The sequence below is a fragment of the Sapajus apella genome, unplaced genomic scaffold, assembly GCF_009761245.1.
Source record: "Sapajus apella isolate SASKATOON/1434 unplaced genomic scaffold, GSC_monkey_1.0 scaffold218, whole genome shotgun sequence".
In the NCBI taxonomy this organism is placed as follows: domain Eukaryota; kingdom Metazoa; phylum Chordata; class Mammalia; order Primates; family Cebidae; genus Sapajus; species Sapajus apella.
Window position 1 is genome coordinate 22,513 of NW_022437158.1, and position 14,877 is coordinate 37,389.

The 14,877-nt window shown below is 49.4% G+C and overlaps 1 protein-coding gene across 3 annotated transcripts in view; it reads left to right on the forward strand.

Moving 5' to 3' along the window:
* SFSWAP (splicing factor SWAP) overlaps positions 1–14,877 on the forward strand; it is a 93,169-nt gene that overhangs the window by 11,389 nt on the left and 66,903 nt on the right. For all 3 annotated transcript variants that reach the window (XM_032270868.1, XM_032270867.1, XM_032270869.1), the window contains exons 5-7: positions 4,601–4,826; positions 6,437–6,549; positions 7,789–7,924. In XM_032270868.1, coding sequence (XP_032126759.1) covers positions 4,601–4,826; positions 6,437–6,549; positions 7,789–7,924 — 475 coding nt within the window. The remainder of the gene's footprint in view (positions 1–4,600; positions 4,827–6,436; positions 6,550–7,788; positions 7,925–14,877) is intronic.

Sequence of the window (14,877 nt, forward strand, 5' to 3'; positions counted from 1 at the left end):
GAGTTGTTTTGGCTGTGTGGAAGCTGAGTGCTTGGCCGAGTCTCTCATTTACTTTATGGCAGTGTCAGTATTTCATTCTCATAGTTACTGTGATTTTTTTTGGCAGTAATTCATTGTGTAAATTATACACTGTGATGTCCATGTCAGTGGAGAAAATGTAGAAGACAGAAGTGTCTGCATCATAAGTTGTTTTGGTGACTAGGCCTCAGAATTGCTGGCTTGTGTTTAAGTAGACCACTGCTGCCTCAGGGGCAGGACTTGGTTTGACCCGGCAACAAGGGAAGGTTGGAGTGATTGGTAAAGACGGCAGGTACTTCGGGAGGTTCTTGGTTTTTAAACTAAATGTTGGTTTGGAATCTAATGATAACAGGATCCTTGAAGCTTTTGGATGAAGAGTAAGAAGTCGTTAGAAATTATGGTACCCCAGGCTGGGTACAGTGGCTCACACCTGGAATCCCAGCCCTTTGGGAGACTAAGGTGGGAGGATCACTTCAGGCCAGGAGAGACTAGCCTGAGCAACATAGTGAGATCCCATCTCTACAAACAAGCCAAGTAATAGCCCAGTGTGGTGATGCGTGCCTGTAGTCCTAGCTACTTGGGAGGATGAGGTAGGAAATCACTAGAGCCCAGGAGGTAGAGGCTGCAGTGAGCTATGATTGTGGCACTGCACTCCAGCCTGGGTGACAGATTGAGACCCTGTCTCAAAAAAAAATACTTTTTTTAAAAAAAGAAGCGACATCACCCAGAGTTGTGTTCTTCCTCCTGCTTGGGACATGGGGTCCTGCTGATCCTTGCCCTACCCGTGGGAAACTCCACGTAGCTCTCCTGGCCGGGAGGCCAGCTGAGCCTCTGAGTTCAGCCCCCGAGGGTGGTCATACAGCTTGGTTTTCAGCTTTATAGAGTGATCCCATGTGTACATTTTTCTCTTCCACAGGAAGTCAGGATCTGTTTCTTCATATATCGTAGCCTAGCATCGTTTGTGCCAACGTGGCACATTCTGTTGCTGTCCCCTTCCTAGGGTCCTGAATGCCCATCCTGGTCCTGCCCAGGGTCCCCACACCGGGCCCGTCCCCCATTGTGTTTTGTTGTGTTTGGGTCCATCGGGCACTGAGGCAGCAGCCGTGGGTGGGAGGTGGAGAGGCTGCTGCTCAGCCTGGCCTCTCACCGCCTCCTCTCCTGAGTGTCTGGAGCAGATGGTGCCCGTGGGGCTCTGAGCCACAGGTAGTGTCTGCCAGGTGCCCAGGGTCTCACCTGGCGTGCCTGTTCTCTAACACTTTACTCACCTCCTGGGAGCGAGAGGACCTCAGCAGCAGTGGTTGCCGTTAGCAGGATGCCGCAGCTCTGCAGACGTGTTAGGGTACAGTTCCAAGGGAAATCTGCTCGCTCCAAGGCTTCCCCATGTTCCTCCTGTCCCCACATTTTGTGGGCAGGAGGAAAGTGGGGAAGGATTTGATAGTTGCTGTTAGGTGCAACATTTACTCTGTTAACGAATAATAACATAGAACCAGCCTTTATAGAGCACCTACTGTGTACCAGACACTGTACTCAGTGCTTCTTTAGGCATATCTCTCAGTTAATACTGAAAATAACTCTACAGGCCAGGTGCAATGGCTCATGTCTGTAATCTCAGCACTTTGGGAGGCTGAGGTAAGAGAGTCACTTGAGCCCAGGAGTTCGAGACCAGGCTGGGCAACGTGGTGAAACTCCGCCTCTATAAAAAATAAAAAAAAAAATTGGCCAGGCTTGGTGGTACATGCCTGTAGTCCCAGCTGCTCAGGAGACTGAGGTGGGAGGATGGTTTGAACCCAGGAGGGGGAGGTTGTAGTGAGCTGATACGGTACCACTGTCTTCCAGCCTAGACAACAGAGCTAGATCCTGTCTCAAAAAATAAAAAATAAACTCTACGAAGTAGGTATAGTTGCTTCCAGATGTTAAGGTTTAGAAAGTTAAGAGTACCTGTCCTAAGTTAGACGTGTGAGGGTCAGGCCTGGGGTTCCAGCCAAGGGACCGACTCCAGAGCTCCGAAGCACTAACGTTAAGCTTCGTCGGATTTGTGCAGATTAGAGCGTTATTTCATCATCATTTAGGTAGTATGTGATCGCGGAAAGTGGATGGGGAGGGAAGAAGTGTCGATTGATTCTCCCGTTGCTGTGGAGTGATTGGCCTTTTGTTCGGATTTGCCAGGACTCCTCGTGTCTGATGAACGTGAGCTCTTGGTCCTCAGTGTCTCTTGCAGGTATTTTCTCACGGCGTTTTGTCTTGTAACTGATTATACAACTCTCCCTGCAGATATAGAGTGATGTGTTTCTCTATTCCTTATGGCTTCAGGATTTTAAAGCTTATTTTGGAAGACTTTTCCCACCCCCAAGAGTTTGAAAATATTTTCCTCTGTTTATTGCTTATATTTCTGTGTTTGTATTTTTGCCTTTGAATTTTGACTCAGTCTGATATTTATCTGGGGCTCTGGGCAAAGCTGGTATTTGAGTTTTTTCTCCCCAATCCCATGAGGAGATGGCTGGCCCCGCTGCCCCTGGGGTTCCTTGCTAATTTCCCTTCTTCATGTCCTGCTGCCTCCTTCCTGGTCCCCCGATGGGTCTGAGCTCAAGCCTTTTCCAAAGCTCTTAGGAAACCTTACATTCCTGTGGGTTTTCTGACCTGTAAATATCTTAATTCCATTTCCCAATGCCTCCTCTGGAGTTTGAGTTCATATTCATGGAATTTGAAGGAGGGGAGAGGTGTTAGCCCCCTGCCGGGGCTCCATCAGCTTTACTAAACAAAAGGCTTCCCCACTGGATTTCAGTTAGAAAAACATTCCCTTTCCTCTGGTGTTGTAACATATGCATGTTTATATGTTGACTGTATTTTTTAAATCTCATTGTGTAGTAGGAATGATCATGATATTCTTAAATGGAAAACAATTTACCTAAAGTCTGCATAATAAAGAATGGTTTTTTCCAAACCAGATACTTTTCTTTTGTTTTGTTTTGTTTTTGAGACAGAGTCTCACTCTGTTGCCCAGGCTGGAGTGCAGTGGTACCATCTCAGCTCACTGCAGCCTCCACTTCCCGGGTTCAAGCGATTCTTCTGCCTCAGCCTCCCCAGTAGCTGGGACTACAGGCGCATGCCCCCATGCCCAGCTAATTTTGTGTATTTTTAGTAGAGATGGAGTTTCACCGTGTAAGCCAGGATGGTCTTCATCTGCTGACCTCATGAACCGCCCACCTCGGCTTCCCACGGTGCTGGATTACAGGCGTTGAGTCGCCATGCCTGGCCCCAAACCACATACTTTTAAATCTTATTCAGGGTTGGTAGCCAACCTATGTCCATAAGATACTTTGTTTTTTTGTAAAGTTACCTACACATTGCTTTCTAACCACGGTAGTAGTAGTAGTAGTATGTAATAAATGGGCCTATTTTTAAGAAATTTTAGACCAGCAAGTTGGTTTGGTCAATAAAGAAAGCCTAAACTGGGAGTATCATATTTTCCTTTAAGGATCGTTATGAAGCAGTCATAATTATTGATGTGTTTATGGAATATTTTGTTTTAACAATGACTAGCCAGAGCCACTGAAAATCCAAGTCGTGATCCATATACACACAAAGGGCCTTTAACATGGAATTTAATTTATTTGGGGATTAGTGAATAAATTTAATTGTAGACACTTACCCTTTTTAAGTGTGAAGGATGTCATTAGTTCAAAAATTAAATTAGAGATTAAGCCATTTAAGTTTTGTGAAGGATGAAGCCCTGAATTCTTAGCCATCCATTTTTGATGAGAATAATTGCCAGTTTTATTTGCCAGTAATTTCCTAGTGATAATCTCTTTGTTGATACTAAAGTTGTCTTAGATGTGTGGCTTTCTGCTTTTGGTCTAACAAGGTCCATTTGTGGGCAGGAAATGCTGAGCACATGAGGTCGTTGAGGTGACTCCTTAGCTCGTGAAGGGATGAGGGAGGGCCTTGACACTGGAAAGAAATCACCTGGAATCTCCATCTGCTCTGGCCAGACCATGCCTAGGTGGTTTTCAGCTTGGGACACTGCCTTTAAGTGGGAATGGCAGAGGGCCAGGAACTGCAGGGGTGAGGAACAGGGCTCAGGTGCAGAAGACAGGCGTGGCCTACTTTTGTGGCTTTTGTTGGATGTCCAGAGGGCTGTGTTGTTAAGAGGGAACCTCCAAGCTGTGAGAGCTAGTCCTCACTAAGCAAAGGGAAAGAGCAGTGATTCTGATTATTGAGAACCATGGAATGTGTACCCTCTCCCTAGAAAAATGCTTGTACGTAAAATGTGCGTACACAAAGGATTCACAAACCCCCTGAACCCCATCATAGCTTAAAGACCCCAATACATAGAAGGATGTTGACTGGGTGCAAAAAGAAGTGGCCTCCATGGGTCTGTACCAAGGGGACATGGCCTGCCTCGGTGGGCACGTTTTCTCCCCTGCAAAATGCTGGCAAGATTTGGAGACAGGCAAGTCCGAACAGCCTGGGCTCTTCCAGCTTAAAGTCTCTTATCTCTTAAAATTGATGGTAAAACCAGAGTCATTGCTGTGGCTGAGTGAAATCACGTGGCCAGTGACGTGAATGTGTGTGTTTCCCATAGCCACCAACCGCTAAGATGCACGCCATCATCGAGCGCACGGCCAGCTTCGTGTGCAGGCAGGGGGCGCAGTTCGAGATCATGCTGAAGGCCAAGCAGGCCCGGAACTCACAGTTTGACTTTCTGCGCTTTGACCACTACCTCAACCCCTACTATAAGTTCATCCAGAAAGCCATGAAGGAAGGACGCTACACTGTCCTGGCAGAAAACAAAAGTGACGAGAAAAAAAGTAGGTACAACAGCGTCTGTTCCGTCCAGACTGTGGGCCCGTGTGGTGGGGACGGCAGGCGGCAGCTGGTTCTGGGAAGAGTGTGGCGACACACGTTCTCACAGATGCGTGGGCGAAAGCCAGACTAGAGCTGCTAGCGTGTGTCTGGAATCCCACCCCTGAGACATCGTCACCCCTGCTGGGGCACCTTTATTCAATTCTTGGTTGGTATTTCATACATAAATGAAATATCATTAAATATCGGTGCCGTCAGAACATAATCATCTGGGTGGGAAATTTTTGCCCACATTTTGCCTTCGTAACATTTCATAGAGAAAACTGTTCCATCCCCTGTTGAATTATTCATGTACCACAGTGTTCAGGGCCATATGGCACAGTTCTACATGGCCACGAAAATGAACATTTTTTACTTGGATTATCTGTTTTCAGCTATTTTTTATAACGGTGTCTCTATTTTGGGGTTCTTACTGCAAAAGCCAGCTCTATTTTAAATAAAGATGGTATTTTGACAAGTCTATTCATATATGTTTATATATGTATATATATCTTCTATTGACTTTTTTTTTTTAAATCGGAGACAGAGTCTCATTCTTGTCAACCAGGCTGGAGTGCAATGGCATGATCTCAGCTCACTGCGACCTCTGCCTCCTGGGCTCAAGTGATTCTCACGCCTCAGCCTCCCAAGTAGCTGGGATCACGGGCACATGCCATCATGCCCAGCTAGTTTTTGTATTTTTAGTAGAGACAAGGTTTCATCATATTGGCTAGGGTGGTCTCAAACTCCTCACCTCAGGTGATCTACCTGCCTCAGCCTCCCAAAGTGCTGGGATCACAGGCATGAGCCGCTGAGCCCGACTCTTCCAGAATTTTGTTCTCTTCGGCCAAAATCAGTTTGTTTTTTTTTTGAGACGGAGTTTCACTCACGTTACCCAGGCTGGAGTGCAATGGCGCGATCTCGGCTCACCGCAACCTCCGCCTCTGGGTTCAGGCAATTCTCCTGCCTCAGCCTCCTGAGTAGCTGGGATTACAGCCACGCACCACCATGCCCAGCTAATGTTTTGTATTTTTAGTAGAGATGGGGTTTCACATTGTTGACGAGGATGGTCTCGATCTCTTGACATCGTGATCCACCCGCCTCGGCCTCCCAAAGTGCTGGGGTTACAGGCTTGAGCCACCGCGCCCGGCTCCAAAATCGGTTTTAAATCAGTTGTGTAAATCTTATTGCAGACCTCATCTTCAGGTTTGTTGTAGGTTTTTTTTTATTGTTACTATTATTTTACTTTTCATAAATCGGTACGATTTTTGCCTTTTTAAAAAAAAAAAAAAAAAAGAAAGACAAAGAAAAAAGAGCATACAGTGCCTCAGACCAGCTGCTGCAGGGTGCGGGCAAGGAGTCACCAAATGGCCAAAGGTCGCAATCATTTCTGTCTAGCTTGCATCTGAACAAGTTGGGTGACTGGGGAAGTTTTTCCAAAAGTGCTTTTTGGACAGATAACTAAGAAATGACTGTATCTATGTCAGCCTTTGGCTGCTTCTAAGTTTTTGCATAATTAATTCATACATTTTTTCTCACCATACACCAAAATCTTGAAATGTGATTTTGATTTCAGAATCAGGGGTCAGCTCTGACAATGAAGATGATGATGATGAAGAAGATGGGAATTACCTGCATCCTTCTCTCTTTGCCTCCAAGAAGTGTAACCGCCTTGAAGAGCTGATGAAGGTTTTTATCTCATTGTTGAACTATATTTTTAACGCCACAACAAAACTTTTTGTAATGTAATTTTGGAAAATATGAAGCATGTCATTCTTGTGTGTTGTATCTTATTTTATCATCATTGAGGTGTATCTGCACTTTTTATTTTAGCTGGGTGACAAAGCATCTGTTTCTTTGGTTTCTTACCTGTCTTATAAACTTCATGAGCATTTGCTTATGATAATTTGATCATTCTATTACAATTTCAGTCTCTGAGATACTTAGAATAAGTAGAGTGTGGTTAAGACTTGAAAATCATTTTGTTGTCTGGGCGGGTGTGGTGGCTCACACATGTAATCCTGGCACTTCGGGAGCCCGAGGCGGGTGGATCACCTGAGGTCCAGAGTTCACGATCAGCCTGGCCAGCATGGTGAAACCCCATTACTACTAAAAATACAAAAATGAGCCAGGCATGGTGGACACACCTGTAATTCCAGCTACTCAGGAGGCTGAGGCACAAGAATTGCTTGAACCTGGGAGATGGAGGTTGCAGTGAGCTGATACCATGCTACTGCACTCCAGCCTGGGAGATGGAGTGAGACTCTGTCTCAAAAAGAAAGAAAAAAATTGTTTAGTTGTGGTTTCATTACAGAATTGGATTTTATAGGTGATCAGGATATATGCGTCTTCAGGTGCTCAGTTACCGTCACAGACTGTTTTTAAATAAATGTTTGCACTTCTGACCTTCCCCTCCTCTGTGTGAAGAAACCGCTCAGCACTATCTTGTGGTTAATTCACACGCTCTGCCATTTGCAGCGTAAAAAACAGGAGTCTACTTGATTTCAGCATCTGGTTTTCAGCAGCCGTGCAGTGTGGGTGACCTTTTGAGGGAATGATTGCTGATTGATTGGAGTGGCAGAACCATTGGTGACTCAAATCAGAAACTCCTATAAGGAAAGACAGTTTCAAGTTTTGCATGGGGTTAGACATTTACACTTTAATTGATACCAAGCTGGTCTTGATTGTTCATCTGTCCTCTTCGTGGGGTTTTTCGGAAACTGAAACCCTGTGTTCACTCAGTTCCTCTGAGACTTACAGCCAGCTGGTACATTTGTCCACAACTAGTTAGGACCTCCTTGGGTGCGTGTGAGCGTGTGTGTGTTTTCAAGGCGTGTACACTGTGTTCTGGGGTGAGCCTTGTGCAGCAGAAGAGCTCTGCACGGTTCTGAATCCCAAACGCTCAGCCTGTGTCTTCTCTGTCTCCAGCCCTTGAAGGTGGTGGATCCAGATCACCCCCTGGCAGCACTTGTCCGTAAGGCGCAGGCTGACAGCTCTACTCCCACCCCGCACAACACAGACGGTGCGCCTGTGCAGCCCTCCCAGGCGGACTACACGGCAGACTGTGAGTACTCACTGTGTGTCTCCTGACCTGGGTTCAGCAGCCTGTGACAGAGCTAGCTGCAGGACTCTAAACCCCAGGTGTTCTGTCCTCCGATGTGACAAGCATGGAAGCAGGCAGCCCAGAGCCAGCTGTGGCCACAAGGGAGAGTGCCATGTGGCCCAGGCAAGTGGCTGCCCTGCTCCAGCGTTAGCTTTGTGTTCTGAGGAGGAGGAGGAGGACCGGCAAAGGTAGCTAGCTGGTTCCTCCCACCTTCCTTTCTTTCTTTTTCTTTTATTTCTTTTGACAGGGTCTCACTCTGTCGCCCAGGCTGCAGTGCAGGGGTGGAAGCATGGCTCACCACAGCCTCACAGTCCTCCCACCTCAACCTCCCTAGTAGGTGGGACTGCAGGCACTATAACACTGGGCCACTTTTCATTTTTTGGTAGAGATGGGGTCTCACTGTGTTGCCCAGGCTGGGCTTGAGCTCCTGGGCTTAAGCCATCCTCCTGCCTTGGCCTCCTAAAGTGCCAGGATTACAGGCATGAGCCACTGCACCTGGCCCTGGCCCTGCCCTTCTTTAAAGATCTCCCACAAGCCATACCTAGTGGCTTCCCCTACCTCAGTGGCTAGTGTGGTGTCACATAGTGTCCCCACCTGCAGCGGAGGCTGGGCAGTGAGGCCTCCGTTAAACACATTGCTGCCCTAAACAAAGTCAAATGCTGTTAAGAACAGGGAGAACAGGGGCACGTAGTTTTGTCTAACACGGTTGCTTTCTTTAAAAAGGCTCACAGCAGGCCAGGCATGGTGGCTAATGCCGATAATCCCAAGGCTGAGGTGGGAGGGTGGCTTAAGGACAGGAGTTCGAGACCAGCCTGGACAACATAGGTTGGCCATGTGCAGACCTGCCGGTCAAGGCAGGACGGTGGAGCCAGCTGAGAGAGGCCATTCTGTGATGCACAGCCTCCCCAGGTCCGGTGGGAGCACGGTCTGAACCAAGGCATGCAGAGGTGGCGTTTTAGGTCAGAAGGCTGGGCAGATTCCCAAGGCTTCACCGCAGGGCAGCCAGAGCCCACACACTTTGATTTCTCCCCGCCTGCTGGTGGCTCCCAGTACCCCTGATGAGCCGTGACAACTGACATCCTCTGCGGGAACCCCAAGCTTACTCTGTTCAGGCCCCAGCTGCCACTGCCCCCCAGGCACTGACGGCACCCCACCCCCATCCTCCTAAGCGGACGTGCTCTAGTGAGGGTGCCACCTCCTCCCTCAGTACAGTGCAATTGTTTTGAAACTCCTCGTCTACCCTCTTGACACAGCAAGAGTGGTGGACACACACGTGAGAGTAAGGCAGCTGGGTGCTGGAGCCTGCTGAGAGTGTGCGTGTCTGACGTTGGGGTCTATGGGTTTTAGACACACACTCCTGCATCAGCGATGGGGCAGAGCCCTCAGCATAGCGCCTACAGCCTCCTCACTGAGGCAGCACTTAGGACCACCACCACAATCACCCGTCTGGGATCTGGAGGGTCAGAAGGTGGGTCAGGTGTCCTCATCCAGCTTCCAAGAAGAGCCAAGAGCTAGAACCTGGGATCTAAATCCCTGTCAAACCTAGCAGAAATCAGTGTAAACTTGGACTCAGCCTGTGGGGCACGTGGCTGTGGCGTGGCAATAGTCAGGTCCTCCAGCACCACACGAGCCCGGGCTGTGCGGCCACTGCAGAGGGAGCGCAGCCCCAGCGCGTCAGCGCCTCCTCATCTGCAGAGCTGCTGGGGCTCCCAACTCCCACGCCTCCCTGCTCACCATTTTCTTGCTGCCCTTTGAGTGTCTTGTTCTGCCTGCCTTCTGCTTCTGCGTGCTGTTGAAGTTTCTTGGATGAAAGTCCCTCCTGACTGCATCTTCACCTTCGTGGGTTTTCTGTGAAGTCGTGGAATTTGGGGTCCTATGTGGCCGGTCGTTGGCAGTTGCAGGTGGAGACAGCAGTCATTGCTCCACCCAGGTTGGTCATGGTTAGGGAACTGCCCATGTTGCATGCGTGACTACCGTGTGGTTATTGGTTTGTAATCAGTCATTGATAGCAGCATTTATTTACAAATAGAGTTCAAGTAGAGGGAAAACTGGTCATTGTTTTTTGGGTTTAGTTCCCATGTGTTAAAATTCAGGATAATAATTTTATGTTCATTATTTTTAGTTAGGTTACAAAACTAACTCAACGTCAGGTGATCTGCCCACCTCAGCCTCCCAAAGTGCTGAGATTACAGGCGTGAGCCACCGCACCTAGCTGCGTTGATATGAAGTGATAAAGTAAAATTAAAGTTCATAGAAAAACCGTAATGTTTGAAACACAGAGGACAAGCGCAGCCTGTGACGTGGCCTGTTTGTGGCAAGCCCAAGCCTGTGCAGCTCTCCCAAAGCTCCTGCTCTCAGACTGCTGCAGGGACATCGCTGAGTTGCTTGAAGAAAAGACCCTAACTCATGGGCTGTGTGCAGTGAGCCTTTGTGAATGTAGTGTGTGGCGTTGATGGGCTGTTTTGAAATTACGGCTTCAGCCAGCTCAGAGGAAGGTTTGGGGGGCCCCTTTCTGTCTTGGGCATCCGCAGCCCTGCGCAGGAGAGCTTGAGCAGAAGCAGGTCTGCAGGTTCTGCTGCCCGTGGCCGCCCTCGGCTTGCTCCTCCTCTTCCTCTGATGTACCCAGTGTGTTCACAGAAGTGTTGTCCCATGGGGTTTCGTAGCAAGCCTGTTACTCCTTTATCTCTACTGTGTGATTTTCCATACTCTGGGCATGCATGGCCTTGCTTTCTACAGAGGAGGCTCAGCCCTCAGGGGCATTTAAGTCATTTTCAGAAGAGGGCTTAAATGGTGGACTTTGCACTTGGAGAAGTACTCTAGGGGGATACTGGAGAGAAAGCTGTCCGGAAAATTACATTACTGGTAACTTTTGGGGGACTCTCAGCTGGGGTAAACCTGGGGCCCCGTGGAGTCTGGAAAGGGGCAGGGCTAGTGTTGGGAGCATGTCACCTTGCTGTGGAAGGACAAGTTACCTGTCCGAGGACAGGAGTTGTATGTAAGGGAGGAGACGGGGTTTAAAGCATGCAGACACTCATGCCCCACGATGAAAGCAGAGCTCTGTGACCGGCATTCCAAACCACTGCCAGCCACGGACCCCAAAGACTAGACAAGGACGTTTTGGCCACAGACTTGAAACGTCAGCTCTGCGAGAGCGAGCTAGAGGTGGCGCAGTCTCCCTGGGACTTACTGGGGAGATGCGCATCATCAGGAGCGCCTCACCCTGTGGGAACTTTCCGGTGTGTGTCTCTGCTGTCTCCTCCTCCTCCCTTTCCTGACACGTGGAGTGAGGGGTGGACTGGCAGGTCTGTAAGGCGCCTTTCACGTTGAGGGTCTTAGGAGTTTCAGTCCAGCTTTGCAGGGAGTGGCAGTTTATTGTTTGTATGGGGAAATTTCACGGTCATAAAGCACAGCAGGCATCCTGAGAGCCAGGCAGCGACGCCCGCACTGCTCCAGCACTCAACAGAGCTGCCTGAGCAGGGCCTTCTCCTCGCCTCTGAGCGATGGAGCCGAGGCTAGAGGTGGGCACAGCTCCATGTTCTCGGGGGTTTCTTCACTGTGTTTCTGGGGACTCACAGACTGCAGCTGTATTCCTGAAAAAAGGAGGAGGCCTGTCACAGCATCTCTGACAGCCCAGAAGGAAATAAGCAGTCCATACAGTCCCCTCAGGACAGGCACAGAGGACCCCGCCCTGGGATCCCAGCGTTGGTGAGGTGGGGGTGCAGGCAGGCCAGGGTGGGCCCTGAGGTGTGCAGAGAGCGTGACTGGGCTGATCTTCCTGCTGCAGTGCAGCAGCCCTCCCGGGCCTGGTCCTGTCACCTGCCCCCTCCACTCCCCATGCAGCTCCCACCTCCAAGGTGTGGCCTCCAGGTGACCTACCTCCTAGATACAAACAAGACACCGAACACACACGGGAGCCCTGAGCCCACCCTGGGGCGGGGTGGCACATGGGAGCAGCTCAGTGCCCTGTGTGTGACTTGCCTCCATTATCCGGGAACTTTGCTCCTGTCCTAGGTGAGTGCCACCGCGTGACACTGAGACCCGACAGCTCAGGTGACAGGGACACCTGACACAGAGGCTGGGGAAGCATCAGAACCTCTGCTGTGGTGAATGCTGGGTGGAAGGGCCCCTGGCACAGAGAGCGTGTTCGTTGCTGGCCTCGGCTGCCCTCGAGGACTTGAAGGCTGACGTTGGGCTGGGCGTGGCTCGTATATAGGACGGAGCCCATGCGCTGGATTCATGTTTTTCTCACAACTTTAGAATAGCAAAGTTACAGGCTCTGGGTTCTTATGAAGACTAGAGTGAATTTCTTGGCTAACCATGTTCTAACCCAAGAGGACTTTAAAATGAATGTGAAGGAGAAATAAGAAGACGACTTAGGATCAAAGAGAGTGACCAGGAGCTCAGAGAGGCAGCCGCCCGCCCCACACACTCCCCGTGTGTAAGCCGGGCCTCGCTGTTGTGTGACTGCACTGCTCTTGTAGAGCCTGTTCCAGTTTTGAGTTACACGGTCACGCATGTGCTTGTGCATATGAGAATGCCCTGTGGACGCGGAGCTCCATGAGGCAGAGGCTGGGGCTATCTCACTTACCGGTGTGTTCCCTGTACCTCCATCCAAGGGGCCACGGAGCTCCCAGGAGCATTCACTCAGTAACTTCAGAAAAGTGAAGAGCAGAAGTTCCAAAAGCACCTCGTGTTTCCTAGAAGTCACCTGCACAGGAGTGTTGGATGCAGCTGACGTGCAGATGAACAGCTCTCCATTCATACACACGTCTGCGTGCACCTGGATGCTGTGGAGCAGGCGCTGGAACACAGTGGAGCTGCTCCTGCAGCCGCAGATGGCATCTCAGCCGCATGGGGTTTGGGGGAGGCCTGACCCAAGAGGCAACCGGTCAGGCGGGCGGCGACTGTCCGTGAGGGCGGTGCTCATACCATAGCCTTACGAGCAAGCTGTTGCCACACGGTCGCAGGAGTGGGAGGCTGCCGCAGGCTGGCGTGGCCATGGGAACCTGGACTCTCCAGAGAGCTGGCGAGAGGCTTCTCTGGCAAAAAGCAGTGACAGGTATTCGGGTTTAGGGACAAGAGAAACTGGAAACTGTAGAAAAGCCCAAAAATCACCTCCCCAAACCAAGAGAGCCGTCGTAGCCATGGCTGTGTGTCATCCCTGTGCACGTGACTGAAGATTTACGTGTGCACTCTGAGGGACAGCCTTTACGGCGGGCTTTGTCACGGCTGGATGACTCAGCTGCTGCTTTGCTTCTCCAGGCCTCGGTTTTCCCGTTTGTGCCATTAGGGTAATTACTTAAACAGCAGAAGCACTCTATCATACTCTGAATGGAACACCACTTAATTCTGGAACATTGTGAAGGTTTCCCATGGCTCCTGTGAACCCAGGGAGAGTTTGAGAAGCAGAAATGATGAAGGGAAGACACGATCACGAAGTGTGCTGCTGCCGTCGAATGCCTCTCAGGCACCGTAGTCGGCCCTTTAAGCAAAAGGCGGTTAAAACAGGTCTGCACCTGCTGTGTGTGGACCCAGAACATGAACATACACTGTGGCTGCACCCCTCTGTGGCTCTTCCCTCGCTCTTGGCGTCCTGTGGTCCTCACGTGAGCCGTACCTGGCGAGCAGAGCCCTGACTTCCAGTCTGGAGTTCTGTAAAGTGATGCTGGGTTGTCTTGGTTCAAGGACTTGACAGTTATTTCTCCCTCCTCGAGTTGCACTGTGGCTTTTTAAACAGGTGACCTTTTCTCCAGTCTTCTCAAAGTATTCAGCTTCATTTCCACAGAAACAGTAATTCTCATCTCTCACTCAGATTTTGTGTTTGCATAAATTTTTATCAAACATACAATTATAGTAAGTTTAACTGGAAAAATAGTTGAAGAGAAAAAGTTGACTGTTAAAAGCAAAAAGGCTCAGGCTTCCGAAGAGACGCCTCTTCCCCTCGTGTTTGTCCTGGCACCGGCCAGCCCGCAAGATGGAGCTGCCCATCCAGCCAGAGAGCTTCTGCAGTGTGTTTCAAATAAGGCGGCACCAGCACAGAAACCCACAGCCCTGCAGAGGGCAGGCATGGATGGGTGCCCCAGAAATGGATTCAAATCTAAATAAATACATAGAAAAGGAAACAGCAAGCTAACAGGAAGGGGTGTTCTGAGACAGGAAGAGCTATTTGACAAACATCACATTAAAGCCTCACTTTTACCCAACAGCAGAACCACTTCCAGATGGAAATGCCAGATGCAGAAATTCTTAGGAAAGTAAGGACACTTCAGCAGAAGGAAGAATCGTCTGTTTTCAGCCAGCAGTTACATTGAAATATGTTTAAAATTTCGAGGAGGAAAAAAACACTTGTATGTCTAAACAGCTTTTACAGTCACATAGGAGGAAAACCTGATAGTCCAGTAGAAAAATGATCTACAGTGTGAGTAATTCACAGGGGTGAAAACGGCCAGTTTTTCAAGGCTCGGCCTCCCTGCCTGTTCACAGGCATGGTATCTGCTGACCTAGAACCTGAAATCCATAGTCAGCACTGTTCCAGTGCTTGGGTTCTGCTCAGCTGCAGCCAATGTGTTAGGATGTAAAGCTTAGTATTACAATAGAAGGGAGCACACTCACAAGCACACACAACCCTTGCAGGCCTGAGACTTAGAATCAGATGGAGATTTCTAGGCGATTGGAATGTTATTTAGTATATATGAGTTTGGGTACCTTAATAATAGATTAAATAAAAGAAATGCAGAGGAAACCTACAATGACGTGCCGTTTTTTAGCTGTCACTTCTTAAGCAGAGAAAGAAAAGGTGGCAGGCATTTACTGTTGGTGGGAGTGTAGATTTGGGCAAGCGATGTGGTATGCATGTAGGGTCAGCGGGCAGTGTGTCCGAGTGTGGCGCGTGTGGAGGGTCGGCGGGCGGTGTG